Source organism: Falco peregrinus, chromosome 3 (assembly GCF_023634155.1).
Source record: "Falco peregrinus isolate bFalPer1 chromosome 3, bFalPer1.pri, whole genome shotgun sequence".
Lineage (NCBI taxonomy): Eukaryota > Metazoa > Chordata > Aves > Falconiformes > Falconidae > Falco > Falco peregrinus.
Genome location: NC_073723.1, coordinates 63,807,321 through 63,832,528, shown reverse-complemented (window position 1 = coordinate 63,832,528; position 25,208 = coordinate 63,807,321). Strand labels below are relative to the sequence as shown.

The following is a 25,208-nucleotide window of genomic DNA, read 5'->3' as shown; positions in this document are numbered from 1 at the left end:
AGAGTCAAAGCAACAGCCCAAACAGGGATTGAAGCAAAAGTCACAGCCCAGTATCAGGCCAGAGCAGCGGTTACCACCTGAGGTAGTGCTAGAGCCGAAGTCTTAACCCAGGATGGGCTGGAACCAAAGCCATGGCCAGAGCCCACATCGCTGCCCAAACAGCAGCCAGAGCTGCGATAGCTGCCTGAGCATGGACCAGCGCCAAACTTGCGTCGGAGGCAAGTAGTGGCCCAAGATAGGTCAGGAGCTGAAGTCACAGCCCAATATGGGGCCAGAGCCAAAATCACGACCAGAGATGCCATTGGAGATGAAGCCACAGACCGACATGGGGCTAGAGCCAAAGTCACAGCACGCTATCAAGCTGTAGTCAAAGTCACTGATGGAGCAGGCACCGGAGCAGGAGCAGTGACCCAGTATTCAGCCAAACTGAAGTCAGAGGCCCAGGATGGGTCTGAGCTGAAATCACAACCTGAAATTGGAATGGAGCTGAAGTCACACCTAGAGATGGGGCCAGAGCTGAAGCCATGGCCCAAAATTTCAGCCAGAGGCAAAGTAACAGCCCAGGACGTGGCAAGGGACAAATTAACAACTGAATAGGGGCCAGAGCCAAAGACGTGGCCTGAGATTGGGCCAGAGCCAAAGATGCAGCACAAATGGCACTGCCACTGATGTTGCAGCTCAAGATGGGGTTGGAGCTGAAATCGCAGCCCAATACGGGGCTGGAGCTGAACTTGTGGTGTGAAACAGGGCCAGAGCTAAAGTCGTAGCCCAAGAAGTCACAACCCAAACAGAGGCAGGAACAGGGGACCAGAGCTGAGGTTACTGGGACAGAACCAAAGGCATGGTCTGATATTGGACAGGCGCTGAAGGTGTGGCTTGAAAAGAGCTGCTACTGGCCTGAATGGGGAACAGGGCTGAAATCACTGCCCAGGAAGGGCTCAGCGCCAAAGCTGCAGCCTTTAATGGGCTGGAGCAGAAGTCATGAACCGAACAGGTGCCAGAGCCAAAGCTGCAACCCAGAGACCGAGATGTGGACAGAGGTGGCCAGAGTCAAAATCACAGCTCAATTATGGGGCTGGAGCTGAAGCAGCGGCCAAAATATCGGCCAGAGCCACAACAGCCTCCCAAGTAGGGCCAGAGCCAAAGCTGCAGTCCGATATCAAGCAGGTGGCCCAGCAGCTGCCTGAGATGGTACTGGAGCCAAAGTCGCAGGCTGAGCAGGGGCCAATATCAGGCCAGAGATTAAGTCACAGCCCAATATGGGGCCAGAACCAAAACTGCAATCAGGTATCAAGCTGGAGCTAAACTGGCAGCCCAAGATGGTGATGGAGCCAAATTTGTGGCCTGAGCAATGGCCAGAGCCAAAGCTGTGGCTGGAGCCAAAGTTGTGGCCAAGCAAAAATCTTGGCCCAATATTGGGCCAGAGCACCAGCAGCAGCATGAGTTGGGCCAGAGCTGGAATTGCTTCCCAAGATGGGGCAGGAGCTAAAGTCTCACTCCGTATCTTAAAGTTGAAGTCACAGCTCCGTTTGGCACCAGTGCCAAAGTCCCAGCCCAAGCAATGACCAGCCCAAGCAAGCGGCTCTGCACCGCTCTGCGAGGGCTGGCTCCGGGCACCCTTCCCTCAAAAGCAGGTGCCTGCACACTGCTAGGGCCTTCAGCCGCCCCTCCCCCCCCCCCCGCATTGCAGCAGACATCTTTTAATGCAGGAGACACTTCGTAAGAATTTTAGTGGGGGAAGAGAAATTTCTCAGCCTTGGCTGACTGATGGCTAATGCTTCGGTTCACCAAATGCCTGCAGTTCATTTTTATCCTGGATTAGATTAGAAAAGCATTTTTTGGTTTCTTTTTTTATATGAAAATAAAGATAACACACTAGAATCTTACAGAAGGAGCACTCCCAAGTTCTGCCTAATGTCACTAACAGTATATTTTATATTGCTGGATTGCTGTGCTCTATTTAAGCAATGTGCACATCTCTGCACAGTACGTACCTGCATACAGCCAACGTGCTTAAAAAAACCCAGAAAGTAAATCTGCCAATGCACAAGCAGCAATTAAGCTACAGCTGCACGATTTACTTTCGAGTACAGTTTTACCACAGACAGGCATTTTATTTCTTGCGTGTTACTGTCAGATGGCGATTTTAGCGTACTTGATCCGATTTTCCTGACAAATCATAATTTTAAAGTGTCTGTTTCCCCTAGCATATGGCGGGAGCTAGCACACATATTTTCTTATCTATCTTGTATCAGCAGAATATACAGCATCATTTTAAAAGGTGAGAGTGCTTGCATGTTGAGTAACTAATGCAGTTAGCACTCAGCCATCGGGCTTTTAACGTGCACCAAGGCACCTTCTGGCTGAGGAGCTGTAACACCTCACAGTGCACCAGCCACTATCCAAAACAAACACAGGTAAAGTGACTATCAGCGCCTTTGATCTGCAGAACGAAGGGGACCAAAGGAACCAGACCGACTTTGCAGTCAGTCATTCAAGCCTTACCTGTTAGGCTTTTCCTGACAAAACATTAGTGAAAGTTACCAGCTCATCAGCTTTTTCCCCGAGAGCTATATATTTTGCAGTTGTAAGCAAATTTTATAGCACTTACAATCCTAACACCCCATTGTCAGGAGAGAACTAGCTCCTATACATTTTGCTGTTGCCGTAAACCCTGCTGAACGGCTATGCAAGCACATTTGTGCTTTTATATCTGGCTTCCATGGCTTCTTCGCCAAGCAGAGCCAACTAGGGCAAACATGGCTCAGCTTATGAAATATTCACAGCATTGTAACACAATTAGGCATGTATGCATATACACAGGGATGTGTAATAAGCTGGAACATTCTCACTGCTTTGAGATGAAAATGACTTTTTTTTTCTTTTCTCCCTAGAGTTTCTTGCTGCCCAGGGTTAAATGTGGGTCAAGCTGTCTGAGCCCATGTCTGTGGCACACAGAGCAGGATTAAGCTGGAATTTTCCACTCAACTCAACTGTCAATCACTGTAATGTCTGCAAACCTTAAATTAATCTGGAGTGATCTGGTGTTGGCACTGACGGGAGCTTCTGGGGCTCAAGGATGGCATTTTGGCCTCCATGGAAAAGACACCCTCTTCCTCTGGACAAGGGGTGGCTACATTCCGGCTGCTGGCTTAAAGCCCTGCCACTATCAGCCCAACACAGAAAAACAGCTCTGTGTGAGGCAGCAGTACCAGCGTGTTAGAAGTGAGCGGGGAGAAACTGCACCTCGCAGGCGGAGGGACCGAGAATGGTGGCAACCGGAAGGTTATTCCCAGCATGGCCACCGACCGCGCCGAGACCTGCCATGTTCTTCTTAATGCCCGTTTCCTCACCTTTAGAATAGTATTAGCACCCTTCTGCCACTAATCCACAACACGCTTCATCATGGAAACCATTAACGGGTACAAAATACTTTACAGTAAGCATGTTTACATGTTAGTCCCTTCCTCAAGGAGAGCAAGCCTTCACCATGCCCCCCCCCGCTGTAATTAGCGTGTCCCCTGGCATCCCAGCAAAGCTGCCCCCAGCTTAGCATGTGACGGACATCACTGGGACAGATCATGCAGTCCTGCCAACTTAAATAATATATCAAGGGCAACTTGGAACACCCAAGGCAAGCAGAAATAGGCAGTTAAATAGTAGCAAGTACAAGCCCACAGTTTCTCCCTTATGTTTTGAAACATTCTGGGGACAAGTAACGTTACTGACTGTACAGGATACGGAGAAACTCGGCTTATCAGTTTACCACATGCAAAGAATTCGGTATCTCAGCTCTAATCCCCACTTTCGGGAGCAATCATTTGGCAGTCAGTCGGGGGGGGGGGGGGGGGGGGGGGGAAGATAGAAAACAAGGGGGAAAAAATCGTGCGAGTTTTTATTCTAATCAATGCTAGACTTCTGTAAAAGCGGCACAATGCAAACTACACAAAAGCAAGGCACTGCTGCAGTAGAGGCGAGCTATTAGAACAGGATTCAGCAGTAAGGATTTTAAAATGTGCATTTTAATTAGAACTCATTTAAAGCACAACTGATCAAAACAGTGATAATGAGAGAAGCCTAATTAATTTTTGTCTAAGTAACGAAGTCTCATTACAGAAGGGTCTTCGGAAGAAAATGGTTTGGGATGTTAAAAACAGGGTGTTTGTAATGAGACACAATACTGCTGGGAGCCTGGAAGCCAGACCTAGAGCTTTCACAGGACTGCAGCAGCCACTGTATTAATCTTTTAACAGGAAAAAAGTAACCCTACTGAGATGTGACATCCCATTTATAGCCGAGTTCTGAGTTGCAACCATTGGCAGAGATATTAAAACACAATCAAACAGAATGGCATATTATAAAACAAATATAAATACAATTAAAACCGTATTAAGTAAAAGATCAAAGCAGGCCAAAAAAAATAGGCAGTTTCCAGGGGGTTCAAGGTTCAGACTGTAAAGGAGGAGCAGAAGCTTGGAGATCTGGAGCACTTCTAAGGACTAAGGAACTAGCAATTTCCCCAAGTACTAAAGAATTAAAACGCTGTAGATGGAGGACAGCTAACTGGGGGTGGCTACAGGAAGAGAAAATGGTTACTTTTGAACCAAAAATAAGTATTGTAACATTTAAAGAGCATAGCCATTCAAAAAGAACAGCAGCAACGGGCATGCCTCCCGGTCCCTATCTGAGGGCAATACAAAGGCCGCTCTGTAAGCAGCGTGTCAGGAACGGGCTGGGACGGTGGCTCCCACAGCAGACCTCTGTCTTGAAAAGACCTGTGAGAACCCCCCCAGGTTTGAAGTACCACCTCCCCCTAAGCACTGCGTATCAACAACAGAGCTCAAGCTCCAGCAAGCACATGGACAGGTATAAAATATAATAAAAGATAATAATTTTGTTAATAATCGTGCTAAACAAAGCATCACTTTATAATTAAACAGTAATCAACTGCTCTGTTAAAAAATAATCTTTCCTGGGTTTGTTGAGCTTTAGTATAGCAAAGTGACAGGTACCAGGCAGGGACAGTTTGATCTACCTTGCGAAGATCAGCATTACGAAAGACAAGCGTCTTTCACAGGACCCTTCTGTCTAGTTTCTTACCAACTGTATATATCCCCCTCCTGCCGCTCCCCCCTCCAACCACAACTGCTCCCGTGTTAAACGTTTGCCAAAGCATGCCCCCGGTCTCTTAAACCAGGCTGTGCTTCCCCACCCACAAGCCGTACCTTGTACATTCATTTTTTTAACCAGTTTTTGCAGCTCAGTGATTTGGGGCCACCGCTTATCCCCAGCTGGCCAGGCAGCACTGGCATGCCAGAGGCAGCCACCAGCACCCAGTGCTTTAAATGAGACTGAGGCGGGGCTGATCTGAAGGGAACTGAAATCACAAGTGCCTAGACTTAACTACAGCGGGTGACAGGCAGGTGCTCCAGCACAGCTGCCTCCTGCTACGGCTCATCCCATGGCAGAAGGTAGGGCAGGAACACCTGCAACCGCCCCAGCATTAATCACCAAAGGTTGAGGGTCAGAACACTGATATAAAATCCTAATCAAACATCTGTTTCCCAGGGCCCTCCCATACGCTTCAAGGATCGAATCCACCCTCTGATTCCTTAACAATCACCTACCTGGTTGCCAGCAGCAAACCAGCAAGGGAAGACGAAAAGTACTTGTTCTACAGAAGGCCATTCCAGTGTTTCACCTTTCTTGTTTTGTTCGGTTTTGGTTTTTCGCTTCAAAGAGAAAATAAACTCAACAGGAGACAAATGCATTTCATGATTTTTAATAATTTTGTGCCATGGTTTAACCACAGCATATTAAGAACAAGCATAAAATCTGTATTTAAAACTAACAACAGCACTTAGAGCAACATCTTCCTTTAAAAGTATTGCAATAAACAGACCTTAGGTCTAAAAACTAGGACATCACCATTTGCTCAATTAAAAGTCAGATACACAACAGCTGAAATCTTCTCATGTATATAATTGGGAGTTACGGTGGAAAATAAGCAACAAATTAATCGTGTTAAAAGGAAAATAATTCTTTTAAAAAAATTAAAGCAAGCCAGGTTTGTCATAGCATCACGTGAACAGCTACTGAGAAACTCCAATACAGTTGTAAAGACTTACTGTTTTCAATAGCTTTGTTTTTACAACAATAAAGTTTAAAAGAAAGATTAAATATTGTTGATAGTGCTGTACATATTTCAGAATAGCTTGAAACAAAATGGACAAAAATAAGAGGTGCTGGAAACATGATCTCGAAAACCACAATGTTGGAAATACAAAAAAATCCATAGCGCAATAAAGCATTTTACACTGTAAAATAACTAGCAAGAAACAACAAAGAAAGGGTCAACACTCTAAAACCAGGCATTTGATGGTTAATTTTAAGTGTAACAGCCTGACTGATGTGCATACCATCATGAAATGCTCTGAGCACAGCAGCAATGGGCAGCTGATAGCTATACAAAGATAAAACCCCTATCAATGCTTATGTAGTCTTTGTATGGCAAGTAGAAAAGCTTTGTTAAAGAATATTAAGGTGATTTTTTTATTATTATTATTTTTGCTGTCCGGGTCTACGATGCCCGAGGCTCTCATAACTTCTGCTTACACTTCTTTTAAAATCTTGGCTGCCTGCTGTGCTTTGTGGTAAACGGAAAAGCGTGAACACAGCTGTGAATACACTTAATAGATAGTCTGCTCTTTCCACTGCAGCTTCAAAGCAAATTAGTGCCTCTAAAAGGAGACATGCTCGTGTTTGGTCCACTCAATATGCAAGTTTTGTTGTGATAAATCCTACCCTAGATTCCTCCGGTGGGAGGTTTGCTCTGTACAGTCTTCCTAGTCAAGGCCTGCGGTTTTTTGTTTTCCTTCCTTCATGCACAGAAGTGGTACTGCAGTGCAAACAAAAACACGAAGGTGGCCAGGCAAGGTGTACTTCCACAACAATTACCCTATGCCCTGACAAACAATAAATGAGTTAACGAGTGACAGTCATGAAATATGCGCATTTCCCTATGGTACATGCTTACTGATAAAAGAGCTCGATACATAGAGGGATGGATACAAGCTACCTGTAAGGGCTTGATGATGCAGAACTGGCCATAAAAAACTTACACACTTCTTTAAAACAAAAGAACCCAAAACAACCATGATCAACATTCGGGTACAGGACTCCTGTGAGGGCTTTTTAAAAGATATTTACAAACGAGTAGCTGAAGTTTCAGGTCGGCAGAGAAGTCGTGAAGGACTGTGCTCCCAGGGCACCATCCTCCAGCGTGACGGACCAGATGGAAAGCCCACTCACACCAGAGGAAGCCTCCCCACTGACTTCACTGGGCCCTGGATAAGGCCCCCTGAGTTTTAGCATAACGTTTAGCTAGTCATCTGAAAAACTAAACCGAAACGCCATCTCAAACATATCCCAACACGCTGCTACCTTACATCTGTGGTTAAAGCCTAACAAGTATAAAAAAGCTACATACAGACATGAGAATCTATGGAAGATTAGTCGGTATCCATCTGTGAGAGGACTAGTCTGTCTGGGACCAATAAACTTTTATATCACCTACCGTCCTGGGATAGTTAGAACAAACAGTTTAGAAAAATAAGTACAGCATCTGCAAGTCTCTACACTAGAACTTCATGGTGAGTTTTCCTGAGGTATTTGCTTTACCAAAGAGCCCATACCGACGGCATGCGGGGCACGGGGACAGACAGCCAAACGCGCGGAGACACCAGGGAGAACCAAACTGCCCAGGGAACCTGGCAGAAAGTTCACGCATTTCATTACTTTCCACACCGCTTCCCGTGTTGGGTCTGAACAGGTTTAGGTGTTTCTCCATAATCTTCAATACGAACCCAGGGTAAGCCATTGCTGTCAGAGGCCAACGCAGCAGCAGCGCTGCTGACTCAAAAGCTCACGCTCAAACCCTGCGTTCAGCTCGCTACCAGCTGCGGCTTTTCCTGCCTACCCTTAAGCCTTGCACCCTGCAGCCGCACAGGTCAGCAGCGAGTCCCAGCTGCACACCCAGCCTTAAGCCAGTTTGCAGTGGCAGGATTGCACGCCAGTAGTGGGCACAGAGCAAGGGCTGGCTGTTGTCACAAAACTCTCGTTGGCCTAGTTCTGATTTTGCAGGGATGGTTTGGGTCAGTTCCCACTTGTCTGAGCTTCACTTCAAATCTAGGATGCGGATAAAAAGATTTGAAAGCTTTTAGCCCATTTCTAAGTTGTTTGTTTTTTTTTTTTTAATATAACAAAAAGTTAATCAAGGATAATAATAAATAACGTATCTGCTGGAGAAGTAATAACTAATACTGGTCTAACTCGGCAATAGTGAGGCAGCAACCAATATGAGAAGCATCTAGTTGCAAGGTTAAAGCTGTGGAGGTTTTGTTTGTTTTGTGTTTTTTCCTTTTTCTTAAAGTGACAGATCTAAAAAAAAAAAAAACAAACCTTCACAGCAAAGATGCATCAAACGACCAATCACTATACACAGGCTATTCAAAAAGGATTTGTTCAAACTTTTTCCCTTATGATATTATATTGATATTTAATAGGAAAATAAAATACATAGACTTTTTGTCATTTGTGTGCATTCATTTGGAAATTTTCTTACAAAAAAGGACCAAGCACAGAAGTTGGCATTCACAAAGTCTATGCCATTTTCTTTTTTGTGTTAAAATTGGTATCATCTATACATTATCTTACAGTATTAACAACATCTATTTGTTTTTGTATGTTTGTTTGTTCTACCCATTGGGTAGGATATGTGCATAATATATTCAAGTTATACACAGCACCATACAAAGAAAAAAAACCCAAACAAACCAGAAAAAAAAAGACAGACAACTGAAAAAGCACCATTTTAAGTGAGGCACAACAAAGGTGGGAGCGTAAGGCCTGATCCAAAGCCCCCTGAGGTTGGCAACAGTCCTCCTACCAACTTCATCGGGCTTTGGATCAGGCCCTCTCGAGTGCAAGGGGATTCCTATCTGCTCAGACCTGAACATGAGGCACCTTAGTTGCTTACAAACTACCGACATGCAAACCTCCTAAAAAATTATATCTAATACGGACATATATAATTTATTAATAAACCTACCACGGCGGACAGACAAGCACAAACCAAGGAGCGAAAGGAAGAAGAAAAGAGACAGCTTCATCAGCCACGAAATCCTACACACACCACGTTGTTTCAGAAAGCTCGTATATCAAACCATTTAAAACAGCAGCAGCAGCAGCAATATAGCAAAGAAATGACAGAGTCATCTCTGGCAGTAAATCACACGGCTGTCAGAGGGAAGAGGGAAATATCTAGGTTACAAGTTTGTTTTTTTATTGTTAACCAACAAAAAAGGTAAGCTCTCTTATAGCAGGAAAGTGATGCTAGCAATACCCGGGTTGCTTGTATTCGGTCTAAAAATGGAAGAGACAACAGCAAGGCAGAAGAGCGAGCCAGGAGAGTTTGCACACTTCTCAATACAAAATCGTGCTTGGTTTTCCCTTTCGAAAGCAGGAGAAACGTAGTCAGTGGTTACAAAACCGGCATTATCAGTCCTGGAATATATTTAATGCAAACAGTTGCAATTTCAAGGAAACACCCGCAGACTCCTCCACTGGATGTCTGTGGTACTTAGTAGTGTGGTAAAAGCACTTAACTGAAACTGAGCCATCACCCACACTGGAGTGTGCTGGGAAGGGGCAGTGCAGGTCTGATGCTGGTTTTGGAGGCTGAACTTGGTGCAGCTTCTGCTAATTCCCCAAGTGGAGCCACACCAAGAAAATGACTCTTCTTTGCCGCTGCAAATGTGCCCGATGGGGCTTTTGCCAGCATAGCAACGGCAGTCGGAGGTGGGTCAAAAGGCAATTTACACCCCTAATTAATGAGCACAGGCTGGCAAACAATACATTAAGTAAGGGGGGCCGGGGGTGGTGGTGGAATCTTACCAACCCACATTTTCAGTTGGGACACTCAAAACTTTAAACTTCAATTTCCTAAAGAAACATTCACAACAGTCTTCAGACGGGAAACCTCTGCAAGTTCAACACACCCTCACAAAGGACTTTTCCATGCTCTGCAAGGCTTCAACAGGTCTCAGACAATTAAGAGCATGCCTCCTTCCAGGGACTTAAAAAATTGAAACATTTGGGGCTACTTCAGGAGAAAAGCTGTTAGTCACACTTGTTGGCAAGCACACAACACAGTGTGGGAAAAGACCAGATGTGTGTAATTGAATTATTTGGAACAGCCTTTATCTAAAAAGCAAAGATGTAATCAAAAGCTAGCCTTCATCTGAACCCACTGTACAAATGCATCACTAGGTTCTCAGCATCAGCTAGGTCTGAAAAAACACACTTCTGAGATCTAGAGTACAAGAAGTACATTTCCTTCCTGTACATCAATAAGTTAGGGTCGTCCCAAAAGCACAAGGATTTTTCAAAGCTCACCCAAAAGGAGACTGCTGTTGGATGGAACATGCACTAGCGCACCAAGTCAGGGGCAAGGATTTGCGAAGCAAGGAACTCCCTACTGATAAAAGCAGGGCCACAACATTTACATGACTGAAAAGCAAATATTCCTCGTGCATCCAGCTGTTTGATAAATGACCTGTCACTGTTCCTGAGAGCACAATATATAGGCATTTAGCACTTCCAGAAGGTGACTGTGGAATAGTAACTAATATATAAATGATCGAGGGGTAGGATACAGGCAGAAGTTTGCATGCAGGTATGTATACACACATGTGCATGGACATGACTTAACTGTAATGACCAGAGACAACTTGTGAATAACCCTAAACACCTTCAAACGTACCAGCAAGCCTACTGTTCAGCCTTGGGGGAAGGGAGGGGGGAAAGCAAAGAACAATTTTGGAGCATATCTGTTTTCACCAGCACATTATTTTCTTTCCCTTTGCCTATGAAATAAGGTTACCTTAGTTACCACAAGCGTTCAGGGCTCAGAGTCAAGAGAAAGGTTAGTAATCTATCTTCTCCAAAACATTCAAGCATTCCTTACAGATCAGGATGTCAGTTTTAAGATCCAGTATCTCACTACCTGGCAGGGTTACAACCACCCACTTGAGACAGCACTGTTCCAGACAGCCCATGCACAGGACTCTCCAGCAGGACAAGGCTTTCTTCCCTGTTGCAAACAAAAGTGCACTCTTCCAGAAACAATGTCATTTACTCCTTGCCCTTCCCTGAACCACATTAACAGGAAGAAAAAAAAAAATCATCAATCTCAGCAACACTTTTATATACATATACATATACATATATTTCTGCACCACAAAAATTCAGAGATTTGGGGTAACAGGAGCAGCTTCCAGCTGGGACAAACTGGTGGGAGACGTGGGCAAACAATAATAAAAAGCCAAATGAAGCACAGCTTGACCCACGGTTCCTGCAGATTCCATAAACGCAGGAACTAAATACCTTCCTCACTAACGATCAAGAACTCGCATATGGGGCACGCATCTGAGTTTTCATACTCAAAAGGGGAAAGTATACTGTAATAAAGTCACATCAGACCGAGACTGGGTTAAGTGCAGAGTTCATCAGTGACAACACTAGGAGTAGCTTAAGTAGGTCCTCCCTGACAAAACCCACCTGTAACGCAAAATACCATGAGGGATCTGAACACTGCTCCATAGAGTGGGTACCAGTCTTCATATCCCTCACTCACATCTTTCAAGCAGTGTCACATACACAGAGCCTATTTGTACAGCACTGAGATGAACCCAACCACTATCAGGCTAAACATACATCCAGAAGTAGAGCTGAGTGCTCCATCGAGAAACTTTCTTTCTAGCCCTACAAGATCACAGGAGAACACCAAAGATCGGGCATATTTAGCACCAAGAAGGGATCCATGCCAAACCACATAAGGGAAAAATTAACCTTTGCAGAAAGATGATAATAACAACAATAATAACGCTGCTTTATTTCTTAAAGGTACACTTAAAAAAACCCTCCACTTTTAACCTGAATATTTCTAAAACGGGGACACCACTGGACTGAATTTTGGGAAGATGGGTTACTGGGCAAAGGTCAGGAGGTGCAACCAGAACTCAGGCTAATACGATCCATCGCACAGAAAGTTCCACGCATGTATTATGTGGGTTTTGTGCACAATATGCATAAACCAAAACCCCACTACTGAGGTATAATCCACATGATTAAATCTACAATGTTTTCAGAAATCTTTTATAATTTAAAAAGCTTCATTTGAGTGGCTGTGGAATACAGTTCATCAATTCTGGCTATTTTCAAAGGGAGTTTTCCGTAAGTGCTTTATAGAATTACCTACCTTCAGAGATCGCCAATTTCTAAGCCCGCAAAGATCAACAGTGCTATCTAATTCTGATATTCCTTCTTTTACCATTCTGTTCTGTTAGCCATGGTATATTCTCTTTCACCGCAACAAAAGAAAAACACACACTGTTGCAACATACTGACGGCACTCCCATCGGAGATGACTAATACTCATCAGAAAATACCATGTTTACTCCTATAAGGGGCTCCAAAACAAAAGTAAATACCATATTTACTCCTTTAAGAGGCCCTGAAACAAAAGTAGCAGATTGCAAACTCACCTATAGCAAGCAACAGATGACTACACTTTCAGAGCTGACAGGTACACTGGCTGCACATTAGCTTTGCACACAGCAGAATATGATGAGAAGGCGAAGATGCACAAGGAAACGCAACCATTAGGTGAGCAAATACTAAGTTCTTGTTAAACAAATCTCTTCCACAGAACTCTTAACAGGTTACGTTTTCCACGCAAAGGAAAACTTCCTCAATCATGAAAAATTAAGAGACAACAATGCACATATCATACCAGACAACGTTAATGGGAAATGCATAAATCTACTGGCATGCAAAGATGGCAAAAGATGGCGAAGGGCCGTCTTCAAAGAAAGCATGTTCCCAAGAGGTGACTTCCAAGGCAACTTCAAGGCTCACTTCGCTGAGATCTGTGCATGGGGAGAAGTTGGTACTCAACCGGTCCAAGCCCAGGGCCCAGTCCAGGTGTGCTCTGCCATGACGACCGAGTTCCAGCTGTTCTCACATGACGGCTTCTCAGCTACATAATCCTCGTTTAGGCAAAAGCACAGTATCTGTATAGGCACGTGCATTCTCTGGCTTACAAGCTCACTTCTGAAGGACAATAAAAGTCACTGAAGACCAAACCCAACATTTGCTGGTTTTCTCTTGTTTGGGTTTGTTTGTTTGCTTTTTAACTAAGAATTATGTTCATAGGTTATTTGCAAAAATCTAATTTCACAGCTTTTATTCCCAGGAACCAGACATGATGAGAGCCCTAGCTGACTGACAGCCACCTAGTCATCTCCTAAACACCTGTCCTGTGGGTCAGGGAGGGGGGTGGGGGGAGTAAAACCCATCATACAATCTCTCTCTCTCCCTTCAAATAATACATAAATTAAAAGGCAGCTTTACTCTGCATTACCAGCACGACTCAGACCAAAAAACAATTACAGAGACAAATGGGGCTGCATATTCAGACTAACAGTTACATAAACGATTTCTAAACTAGAATAAAATCAAACTACCTTATGGAGAAAATAATCTACACTGAGGCCCATAAAACACACACACAGACATGCACACTGTTTTGGCATTAAAACTCTGCATAGATCAAAGATACACTTCAGTTATCAGAGCCCCTGGTGTACAGAAGTCCTGCAGAAATCCTCCGGCCATGGGACCAGGCGCTAGGGCACGGCACTCAGTGGCTGCTGCCCCTAACCAAGCACAAGGCTTAAGAAAATAGAAAAAAGTGAAAGAACTTGAAGTGAACAGGTCTATGACACACTCATACACATATATATTAGAGACTATTCAAGCTAAGACTCCAAAGGTTCTTACTTTTAAGTCGGTTTCCGAAATGCATTTTAAGTGCAAGTTGTGCTTTTTCATGTGCTTGTGATGCCACTACCACCATTCGTCAACTGCCTTCCAGCACTGCATGTGCTTCCACACAGAACCAGCCAGGGAAGAAACACCCCACATGCCACTTTACAGGCAGGTAACATTTTCCAGCTACTCTGAAGACCAGCACGGCAAAACCAGGGCTTACAGACACTTGGTTACTATGTGAGTCATCTTTACCCATGAGTGTAGTCCTGCTGGCATCAGCCGGATGACGGGCATGGAGGAGGGTTTCTGCAACAGGGCCCAGAGCAAAATGCTTCGCAGTGAGCATAACTGGTGCTCCCGTGTCACTGCCAGGGACGCCACAGAAGCCAGCACCACTGTCACAAGCGCTCTCGGTCCTGCTGCAGAGAAAGCATGGGGGGGGGCTACAGCTACAACAGCCCCTTCACTTCAACAAGATGGATCTCCAGGACTGAACTTCAGTATCTGAAGGATGAAACAGAGAGCGAAAAGCACAACAGTGTCTCACGTATTTGAACAGCACTGCAGGGGAAAAAACCCATCTTGCATTTTTACACAATTTATTGCATAATGTCATGATATGTGTGTCTAAATACATTTCAGGCTACAGCGAGGACAAAAGTCTCTAAAACTGTAAGTACTGGTGATGCTGCATTATGAAAACAAAAGAATGGCAGCACTTAGCATCAATACAAATTAACACATCTGGGATTTTGTTTTGCCATTTACAAAACAAATAGTCTACACTAAAAATCAGCTAAAACCTAAGTGATGGAAAGTGCTGGGATTTCATATTTGCCTTCTTCCATCCAAAAGTCTCCAAGACACTTCACTGATGCACTGTTATTCGAATGCAAATTATTGCAAAGACAAGCGTCCCTGTAATTTCTTGATTTGTAAAAGCCAAGAGATGTTAGGCTAAGTCCTGTCCCCTTTTTCTAGCAAACCTGGGGGGAAGGGGGCAAACTCCTCCAGATTACTTCTGGGGCTCTATCATTATTCCACAGGTCAAAAGACGACATATAGAAGAACTTCACATAAAAGAGTTCCCTCATATATATTTTTTTAAAACATTAAGATAGTGCAACTTTTTAGAACACATTTATCACAACACAAATTAATTCCTTGCATTCATCTAAGTTCTCAACTTTATACCTTGGCACACAAAACAGGAATTTTGTTTCATATTAAAAAAAAAATCCATACCCTGGGAGAAAAAAAAAAGCAAACTAGCCAATTCTTCCCCCATTTATCTAGCAAAACCACCTTCTTCCTTCTGCCATTCAGTGAGTATAAAACAGGCTGTACAAGCCATTTCTGTGCTAAGTTAACTTTTAGAATTAAATAATTGAAATAGTTTATTAAAAAAAAATAATATATCCCCCCTCTCCCCTGAAACACTGCTCGCAGACAAACTGAATGGAAGTTTGTATTTCTTTCAATCTGCTTTGCATGCAATTCCCCTGAAAGGAATCAGAAACAAAGAACTGGTTTGCACGTTTGGTTTTACTAAGTTGTACCACGTGAAACGTAACAACATTGTGCACTGGAGCATGGGGGGGGTCTTCCTCCACTGCCCTGCATGAACCTCTCCTCTTCAGTTCAAATGCACCTGGGCGAGTAACTTAGACCAGGTTTCCTGGTTTACGGTCTTGGCCTTTGCTGGGGACTATTGTGCTCTCTGAATTGTTCTGCTGAAACTGAAGTCTGCTCCCCCTCTGTGAGGAAGGAGGCACGTTGTTGTGCTGGTGATGGAAAAAAGAGGAGCCTGGGTAATGCCCCATGACCTCACTGTATGTCGGGGGTGGTCCTTCCATCCTTCCGTTACTGCTATAGTTGGTTGCACTTATGCCCGAATTGCTGCTGGGTGGGCAGGGGCCCCCATTGTACATTGAGATGTCTATCAAGTCGCTATCAAAAATGGTTCGGTTGGGCGGTGCCCTGACAGATTCCCGGTTGAGCTCCATCTGCTGTTCTGGGTCCCGGAGCTGCAGGGTGCACGGGCCTTGGTACGGCGGTGGCTCTTCCCCATCGGAGAGGGAGATGGTTGGAGGGAGGTCAATCTCATGCTGCATGTAAGGGTAAGTGGGCTGGAAGCGACTGAAACGGTCCCGCTGCATAAAAGACGGGGTGGTAAACCTGTCCCTGGACCTTGGCGCATACATGATCTGAAATGGGAAGAGACACACACGTGACTCTATATCTGAGCAAAGCACTGTGGGGGCGCCGTATTAACAAAGAATTGATAAAATGCAAAATGCTTCTCCTTGCCACCCATCTTAGGAGGTTAAACCCAGGACACACTTGGACGCGTGCTCCCACATGCGTGCACGTGATAAGAACAGGTAGGAGTTGCAGGAAGGAATTCAACATACTTGAGAACAGCTTCATGAAGGACGACCAAGACCCCACACAGCTCCTTCTGACATTAAAACATGCAGTGCCAACGGAAAATTATTCTGCTTCTGAACAAAGAAAGACATTCTCTCTAGTCTTGACAATTGACTAGTTCTACAAAAGTGTCCCAATACTGAATTTCAGCTGCAGCCTGAGCCTCCCCCTCCTACTCAGAGTTAATGTAATACCCGCATCATCAAAGAATTCAGATGGTCATTTTAGTACATTTTGTAAAGGCCCGGCATATCTCACGCCTTCACTACCACAGTGTATCAGGTGTCCTCCTCCTCAGTTCTCAGCCAGAAATCAGCCTCCGGGGAGGACCTATAAGGCTTCTGTGCTGCAAGTGGAAAAAATGTCCCTGGCATATTAAGCCCCACAGAAGGTCAGGCTTTACAAAAGGAAGAGTTCAAGGTACTCTGTGAGAAGCTATTGCTCCTCATTTGGTCTATTCCAGATCTAGACAGACACATCAGCTTCTTAGATCTAGATCTATCAAACTGCTCTTCTCATTTCTGGGTCCACACAGAGCAAGTCTTTAGCCCCTGACCCTCACAGATGCAGGGCCAACCACCAGGAAGCTTTGCCGTTTGTCACAGGAGAGCTGGACCACTCGGAACAATACACCCACAAATCACACACAGACCAGCGATCTGTGCTAGCTGGAAGACAGGAGACACCGGTGATAGGATATGTGTTGTAAATCCAAGAAAAACTCAGGAAGAAGAGCAACTGGTCTCCCCGCTTCTATTGAGTACTCTTAATTACTGAGCCACTGCATGACAGAGACACACCTCCACCACTTTACCTGTGAATGCCTGCTATGATACAGGGAGCTGCTGATGGAGATGACGTTGTCCGGTAGGCAGAATTTTATTCTTTTAATGAAAAAGTCTTACGCATTTATGGAATGGGAGTTAAGGCAGGCTCAGATGTCCACATGAACCTGGCTCTTAGTCTACACTGAAAAAGCTTTATTTCCTAAACAGATGCATGTTTTTGAAAGGAATTAAATATACATTACAGGAAAGAGGAAAGTACATGGTGAAGATAGTAAGAAATCTGTCCATACCTCTGAAGCACCCTGGCGCGAAACCGAGCTTTCTGAAGGCCACAAGCACCCTTCCTGGAATGTAGAAGAAAACAAGAAAAGAGGAAAAATTAATAGATCACATCACCATCCTGCCTCAGTGCCAAAACTCTTATAAGCAGTCAGCTTTGAAGGACTGGCCCTCGCCACCCAAACAGAGGTGGTAAGCAAGTAACATCCCACCCTGTTCTTTCCAAAACTAGAGCAAACAGCAGCTCTGCACCCAAGCAGGTCAAGATTGGTCCATTTTGCAAGTGCTGAGATGCCATCCACAGCACCCGGCTGGCTGCAGCTACGACCATGTTGCAACATGCAGGAACGACTGCGGACACTTCAGCGCTTTTGTGCTGAGCAGGTACCTGTCACCTCCCAGCTCGTGACAAGGCCACATCAGCGAGGTTGGCAGGTCCAACGAAGTTGACCTACCAGCCAGGATCCCAATTACACGCCAAAGCTGAAACAGTTCGCAATGAAACCTGTCGTCTGTAGTCTCAGTGAAGTGACAGTCACTCTAAACTCAGGTATATTCTGGTCAAAACTGCCAGTTGCCCAACTCCCGCCATAAGCAGTAGTTAGACGGCTGGGTTTCAGCCACCTGTTCCCCTCTTCAACCACCTCCCCAAACACCTTCTCAGGCCAAAGTATTTTCCCTCTCATGCCTTGAGAGCCTGGTTCTGATGCTGTACCAGCACTCAGGGCAGAATAAGAGTGAAGAACAACATGTCAATAAGGGAAAACAGCTTAAGGTATATGATAATTTTTTCTTCTTAATTAATTGTTTAGAGTATCACTAACTACCACAATGGGTTTATTTTACTGGAAATTTCAAAGCTGAAAAGGACACGTCAGAAAGTATAAAGCACAGAATTTCAATCTTGGTTCAGAAAGAGAAAATCCAAACATTGTATGGTCACAACTATTTTCGTGGTGCCAGTTCAAGTTTCATGATTTTATAGACACAAGAAATTTCAGGAACAGGAAGGAAAAAGCATACTGTCCCCAAAAGCACTACCTTGTGTAGACTACTTTCAAATCTTACCATACTGCTTCTTCTCACCATAGCATCCTTCAACATATTTCAGATGTAAAAACAGACCTAACTAGATGTTCATCATGACACTCAGAGACCAAAAGCCACCTGTGATCTGGTCAGGAGAGTCCACCCCAGAGGAAAGCTGCTCTGAGAGGAATCTCCTACAGGATTCAGCTGTTAAGGGAAATGCTTTGAATAACAAATCTGGTCAACCACTTTTCTTACGTAACTTTAGAGAGCAGAGGCAGGGAGGCTGACAACTGCAATTGTTTACAACCTCCCTTTGAAAGTATCCCCATGTGCAAAGGCCTGATACGAAAGACAAATCTTACGTAGTCACATATTTCAGTGCCTATATAAGGTTTTGTCAAAAGAAGAAGTTGTAACTGTGTAACTGTATATAGACATGTACATATACATGTACTCACCTTCCTTTCCACCCCTCCATCACCTGGGTGCCCCCATTTTGAAATATCTGAGGGTATAATTGCACAATTAAAAACTATCAGGTTATCAGCAGCTAACCCAGCAGGCTCCAAGCCTGTTGCAATTGTTAAGTAAAATATATTAGTCAAAGCTACACTGCTCAATTAACTGCCCGTGAACTACAGTCCATACACAGCCCAACAGCAGATTCCCAAGTGACAGTCTGAAAAATATGATTTATGTAACTGTCTTGGTCTCACGTTTAATGTGTTCAAGCTCAGAAGAGAGGAAAAAAGGCAAACCCAACCCAGAAAGGAATTCCATTTGCCACCACTACACGTTACTTCAACTCCCTTATGGAAGAGAGTTTCTGATGTGGAAATGATGGCTCCCATCCTAGGGCTCATCTCCCCTAAGGCAGGAGAGAGTAAGGAGAGTTGAGGGAGACAGTGCAGTATATGGGGAAAATCTCCTTGCACTGAGATGGAGCGGGACCTGCGTGCTGAGCCGAGGCATGCAGATGTGGTACCAGCAACGCCTTAACAGAATCAACTTGCTAGAAGAGTGGCACTGGCCGTTACTTCTACTGCTGCTAACTCCAGTACACTAGAAGACCCTGCCTGGAGGCACTGCAGCTGCTACAGGGACCACCCAGAGTGCAAGCAGGGTGCTGCAATAGGCAGACCAAGACTACAAGACCAAAGGAGCCCAAGGCTCTCCCAGCTCTGGGCTAACTATTGAGGAGGTAGACAGCTTGGGATGCAGCCGAACTGCAAGGTTGTGAAATGGTTAGGATGCAATGATGTGTAACAACATGGACTCTGTCTCACAGTGTGTCCTGCAGCCCACGTGTAACTACTCCCTTCCCTAAGGTTTCCTCTGGAGAGAGCAGCAGGCTGAATAAATCATTTGGCAGCAGCCAACCCCCAGTAAGATCTCTATCCCAGGAGCCAGAGAACTCCCCAGGCAGATGGCTGGGTAGCATGTGCGCAGCACGCCCACACTTGGAAAACACCAGGCTCACACACCACGTGCAGACCAACCTCACCATGCATAGCTCTCGTTGGTCCAGTGCCATAGTACAGGAATCTCTCATCACCGCTAGAGTAAGCCCAGACCAACCGGCCCAATGTAGGAAAAGGCGGTATGCTCTTACTTCAGGCAGTCTTGAAATGGACAGCAAGAGAGGCAATGAGAAAGGGAAGGCGTTAGCAAGCAACTGGGTTTCCTGCACTCAGCTATAGAGAAACCCCTGAACCCTTCTAGGACATGAATTTATTGTACAGTGACCTGCAATGACACATACAAACACGTAGAGGGGCTTCCTAGACTTTAAGAGGAGAACAGTATGACAGCATGGGAAAGAGTACAGAGAGAAGAGAGAGACAGAAAGAGACAAGGGACAACCTGCCAGTGCTTAATTGTGAATGGCTCTATGAAGTTTTTATTTACATGTATTTGAGGGACAGAATAGAACAGGAAAATAATTTATGCCTGATATCATGCACTAGATACCCCTTATCCTTTTACATAGCACGTAATTCACGAGGTGCCTCCGACCCAGACTCCGCAGCTTGCTACTGAGCAGTGTGGCTCCTGCTTCAGGGCTGGCCTGGGAGCTGCCAGCTCGGCGCAAAGGCAGACTGCTCAGGTCTGTCCGCAACCACTTACTTAGACATGCGCTTCCGCTAACAGCCCAAGGCTAAGAGAAAAGCTAGGAAATGAATAAAAATTTAACACACTGAAGTCCTTTGATGAGTCTTACCCTGAGATGCTGGAGGTTTTCTGCACTTTGCCTTCCATAGATAAACCCCATCTCCTCTACAGAAGGTGACATCTGTCTGGAACAAGAGAACTGCGTCCAAACAGGTGCCTGCACCATCTTCCCGATTTGGGTCTTTTCAGTCATTCTGCCTTCCTGAAATCACTACATCCACCACAGGAAACTTACTGTCTACCCTTCTCAAGTCTTTCATATCAGGGAAATCCTCTCTCCCCTAAACTGGGCAGATACAACCTAATCCAAGGGTTGGTGCCCACCTACCCCTGTGTTCGTTGGGTGATGACAAGGGGATGAGAGGAGAAGAAAGGAAAAAACCTGTGTTGCAGAAGGAAAATACCGCCACGACTTTTCTTTCCCCAAGATGCAGATGTAAGAAATAGCATGCTGGGACTGCCATCAACAATTTGGAGTGACCTACACTGTGGAAAAGTGTTAATTTCTTGCTCTCTCCCTGCCCCTCTACTTACAGACCTACATTCCACAACTAAAATGCTTCCCTGTGCTCAGGTCAGTGCAAATCAGGTAAGAACTGAGAGCACTTGTATTTATATTCCCTGATATTGTTTCTCTCTTTATTATTCAAAACAGCAAGGTATATTTCCTAATGATAAAAAAAACCCCCTACTTTCAACTTCGTTTCACTCAGTGACTTCTCATCCTGTAAGCAAGACGGAATTGGACACAGGCAATACGGCTCAGCATGACGGCTAACCAGCTGCCAGGCCTGGCGCAAGCTGGCAGCCCCAGGACCGCACTGCTTGGCATCATGCGGATAGGAGCTTCCCAGCTACCAATGCCCCCTCACACCAAAAGCCCAGGGTGTTGTACAAGTAGGTTTTAGGTATGTGCAATCAAGGCTAAGCCTCAGCAAATGCCATTTATCCTTTTTTTTTCCTGTGGGCAATATATCCTTTACCTGCTTCTTATAGGTTCTCAGTAGCCATCCACTTCAACTTTCTCCTTCTTAAAGAGACTAAAAGTCTTCAGGCATGAGCTTCCATAGTTAAAAGTAACAGGAAGAGAAAGCTTATACATTCATTCCTATACTGTATTCATCTTTAACATCGTTCGGTTTGGGAACAAAAAAGAATGAGTCTCCATGGTAAATCCTAGCTCCTACAAATAACACCACAACAAGAAAAATCCTAGGGATCCAGCTACATCACTTGCTGACCTTTGCGACTGCTGGTTTCACAATAATTTACAGAAATTAATTTTGTGATTAGGTTTTGAAATAACAGCATCATTTAATAAATCCAGCTGAGTGATTACTTATCTTATGGTAATGATTATTTAACTCAATATTGAGATCTTAGGAGATCGGAGAAGACTAAGATAATTGGTCTAATTCGTATTTTACAAATGTTTACAACCTCCAGAATTAAACAGTTTAGGAAGATTACTTTTTGAGGCCATTTTTAAACACTGTGCTTCCTGGACCACGTGGTGTCATCCAAACTACCTTGGCTGAGCATCAGCACATTGACAGACAGCAGGGAAGAAACGTACCTGAAGAAAAATTTTTAATTCAGGGTTAAGTTACAGGTGAAAATTTACATTCAGTAAGAAAAATTCCTCAAAGTGCAATAAAGCAAAATCATCCCTGGGCTGGTTTCAGCTAGGATAGAGTTAATTTTCTTCACAGTAGCTAGAATGGGGCTATCTTTTAGATTTGTTCAGGAAACAGTGTTGCTAACACAGAAATGTTTTTGTTATTGCTGAGCAGGCTTACACAGCACCAAGGCCTTTTCTGCTCCTCACCCCACCCCACCAGCGAGCAGGCTGGGGGGGCACAAGAAGTTGGGAGGGGGCACAGCCAGGACAGCTGGCCCCAGCTGAGGAAAAGGATATCCCATACCATACAGCATCATGCTCAGCGATAAAAGCTGGGGGAACAGGGAGGGAGGGAGGGACATTCGGAGTGAGGGCATTTGTCTTCCCAAGTAACTGTTATGGAGCCCTGCTTTCCTGGGGATGGTTGAACACCTGCCTATTGATGGGAAGTAGCGAATTAATTTCTTGCTTTGCTTGTGTATATGGCTTTTGCTTTTACTTATTAAACTGTCTTTGTCTCAACATACAAGTTTTGTAACTCTTATCCCTCCAAATCTCTCCCCATTCCACCAGGAGCAAGCACTTGTGTGGTGCTTAGCTGCTGTCTGGGGTTAAACCACAACAAAACCACAGAATCCAAACTTTTTTACTGACTCTCAAGGAGATCTTCAGTTTTTCTCCAAGTTTAAGTCTCTGAGAATTAGAATACTGACTGAAACTATCTCCTGAGAAACAAAAGTTATTTTTTCACTTTCTGAAATGCATTACAAGTATTAAAAAGTCCCTCTTTTCCTCTCGATTAAACTCAGATTTTTTTTGATTTTTTTTTAATGGAGATACATGTATACACCCCTCTGGCACATGTGAGCGTGTCGGACAGCAGCGCCGTTTCCCGTTCCGGCCCTAGGTGGCAGCGATACATCACGCCGCGCTGCAGCGGCAGCTGGCTCGAAACGCTCCGGGAAGGCACAGGGGCCCTCCCGGCCTCTTCTCGGGTGACAGAGACCATCGCAGCTCTGCAGATGGCGACGTTTTCCCTGCTCAACACGAGCGAAACAAACTACTGCGTTATCCCCAACAGGACGACAAGGTTCCGGCAGGGCTGCTCTTCCCTTTAAAAGCTGTATTTCCCCAAGGGCAGGTACTTCCCCCAGTACCAAGGGGGAGAAGTACTACAGCGAGATAATTATGGAGAGCACCAAACCTCCCACATGTGGTAGTCCACCTCGCTACACTTAAGAGCAATAATTTCTGTTACTTAATGCCTTAAAACTTACTTCCCCAACTTCACAGCGCTTTACCACTTCAAGTAATCTTCATTTCATCCAAGCGATGGAAGTAAGTACTATTATCCTTCCTCGTTTATTTGGAGAAGAAGCAAGTTGCCCAAGGTGACACATTTGAGTCGGGAGCCACCCGAAGCTGGTGCTCCTCACTTTCTAGTCCTACCTGCTGGTTTCTTAGATGGTCCTGCCCTTATTAAAGATGTCCTGAACTTTATTGTGGTAGACTTCAAAGAGCAGCAGCCAGCCCATGCTGTCCCTACTGGCAGCACTCCCTGAAGAGACAAGCCCACATCCCTCATACAGACAGGAGAACACAGCACATGTCCAGCTCCTGCCAACTGAAGCCTGCCTGGTGCAAAGCAAAACGTTTAGCAAAGCACGGTGGTCTACAGCACTCACGCTCTCTCCCTGCTACAGACTGCGTTCACGTTCCCAGTGGCATTTTCTTTCTTTTGTACATGTCAGCAAGAAAATGAGAATGAGTGATACAGGGATACCAGCAGGGAACAGAAGGAATAATGCCAACACCGGCAGGGAACAATTTAAAAGGCCAAGAGGCAAGACTAAGATTTGAAATCACTGACAAATCCCTGGCATTGTCAATATTGAGTGTTTTCTGTCACCCCCCTAATGTTCCCCTTTTATTCTGAAATGCTGTTCTGGGGAAGAGGGCAATATTTTTACAGCTGTGCTCCTGGAGCCTGGCATTCACGATGGGCATTATCAATGCAGGTCCTAATGCAAGCTGACTAGCCCCAGCAGCAATGCTGCCCTGGGTGCTGGGCGGTGGGGTCCAGTCAGGGTGAGCATCTTGTGTGATAGATACAGGGACTTTGCCGCCAGGAGCAGGCCTGAGGCAGTCCAAGTGTTCAGTACCCCTTCAACATCCAGTTCGTAAGAGAAAAACATGGAGACAGAAGCCACCAGGACAAAGAGAAGGAATAAATTTAGGAACACCAGAAGCTCATTAAGTACCTCTCTGTAAATCACTTAATCTCTTTCTCCTCAACATCCCCCTGAAAATCACTGGCGATGACACTAAGAGTTAATCATCAGAGAACAAGATCGATCTTTGTTTTGTCCCAGCAAACAGCATAGTGCCGCAGCAGCAGCTCAGCTGCGGCTACCTACACTCCAGCAGGATGGTTTTGGTTACCAGCAGTGCTGCCCTCCCAGTGCAGAGCCAGCAACACATACCTCCCCTGGGATATCAGGCATACATACCCCATACACAGATGTGCCTTTCCAAGGCTGCCACATGGCTCTGCCCCAAAACAACCCAGCACTCCACACCCCACAGCCTTCACGTTCCCCTCAGATGCTCTGCAAACCGTGGCTCACTCCCGGCTGCGAAGCAAAACATGGCTGATGGACTGAGCAGCAGTGGGAAACCCTCCATATTTTATCCATTGCGGTATGGACACCATTCAGTACCATGTACACTCAATTCAGTGAGTCACGCACACTGCTGCTCATGACAACACAGCTGACACTCAGCATCCTTCCACCTTTCACAGTTAACGACCCCAAAATTTGTATTTCTGCTGGTGTTAAAACAGGGTTCAAATATTCTAAATAGCTACACTAGGAGACAGCAGGGTTTGCCTTGGAAAGGCAGGCAGCAGCCTTGGCAGTGCTGCTGCAGAAGCATCCAGTACTCCTGAGCACTCAAAGGTTGTCCTGACCCTGCTGTGATCTGTTTAAGGC

General features: G+C 45.0%; 1 protein-coding gene across 8 annotated transcripts in view; it reads right to left on the bottom strand.

Annotated features, from left to right (window-relative positions):
• Positions 1–5,766: 5,766 nt before the first annotated feature.
• The window catches only part of LDLRAD4 (low density lipoprotein receptor class A domain containing 4), a 294,851-nt gene continuing 275,409 nt past the window's right edge, over positions 5,767–25,208 (bottom strand). For 6 of the 8 annotated variants that reach the window (XM_055800311.1, XM_055800309.1, XM_055800310.1 and 3 more), the window contains 2 exons: positions 17,402–17,455; positions 5,767–16,100 (listed from right to left, as the gene is read on the bottom strand). In XM_055800311.1, the coding sequence (XP_055656286.1) occupies positions 15,558–16,100; positions 17,402–17,455 (597 nt within the window). In that variant the 3' untranslated portion in view covers positions 5,767–15,557. Of the gene's footprint in view, positions 16,101–17,401; positions 17,456–20,643; positions 20,714–25,208 lie in introns of those variants that run through there. The other 2 variants (XR_008746606.1, XM_027792218.2) reach the window with 2 other exon arrangements.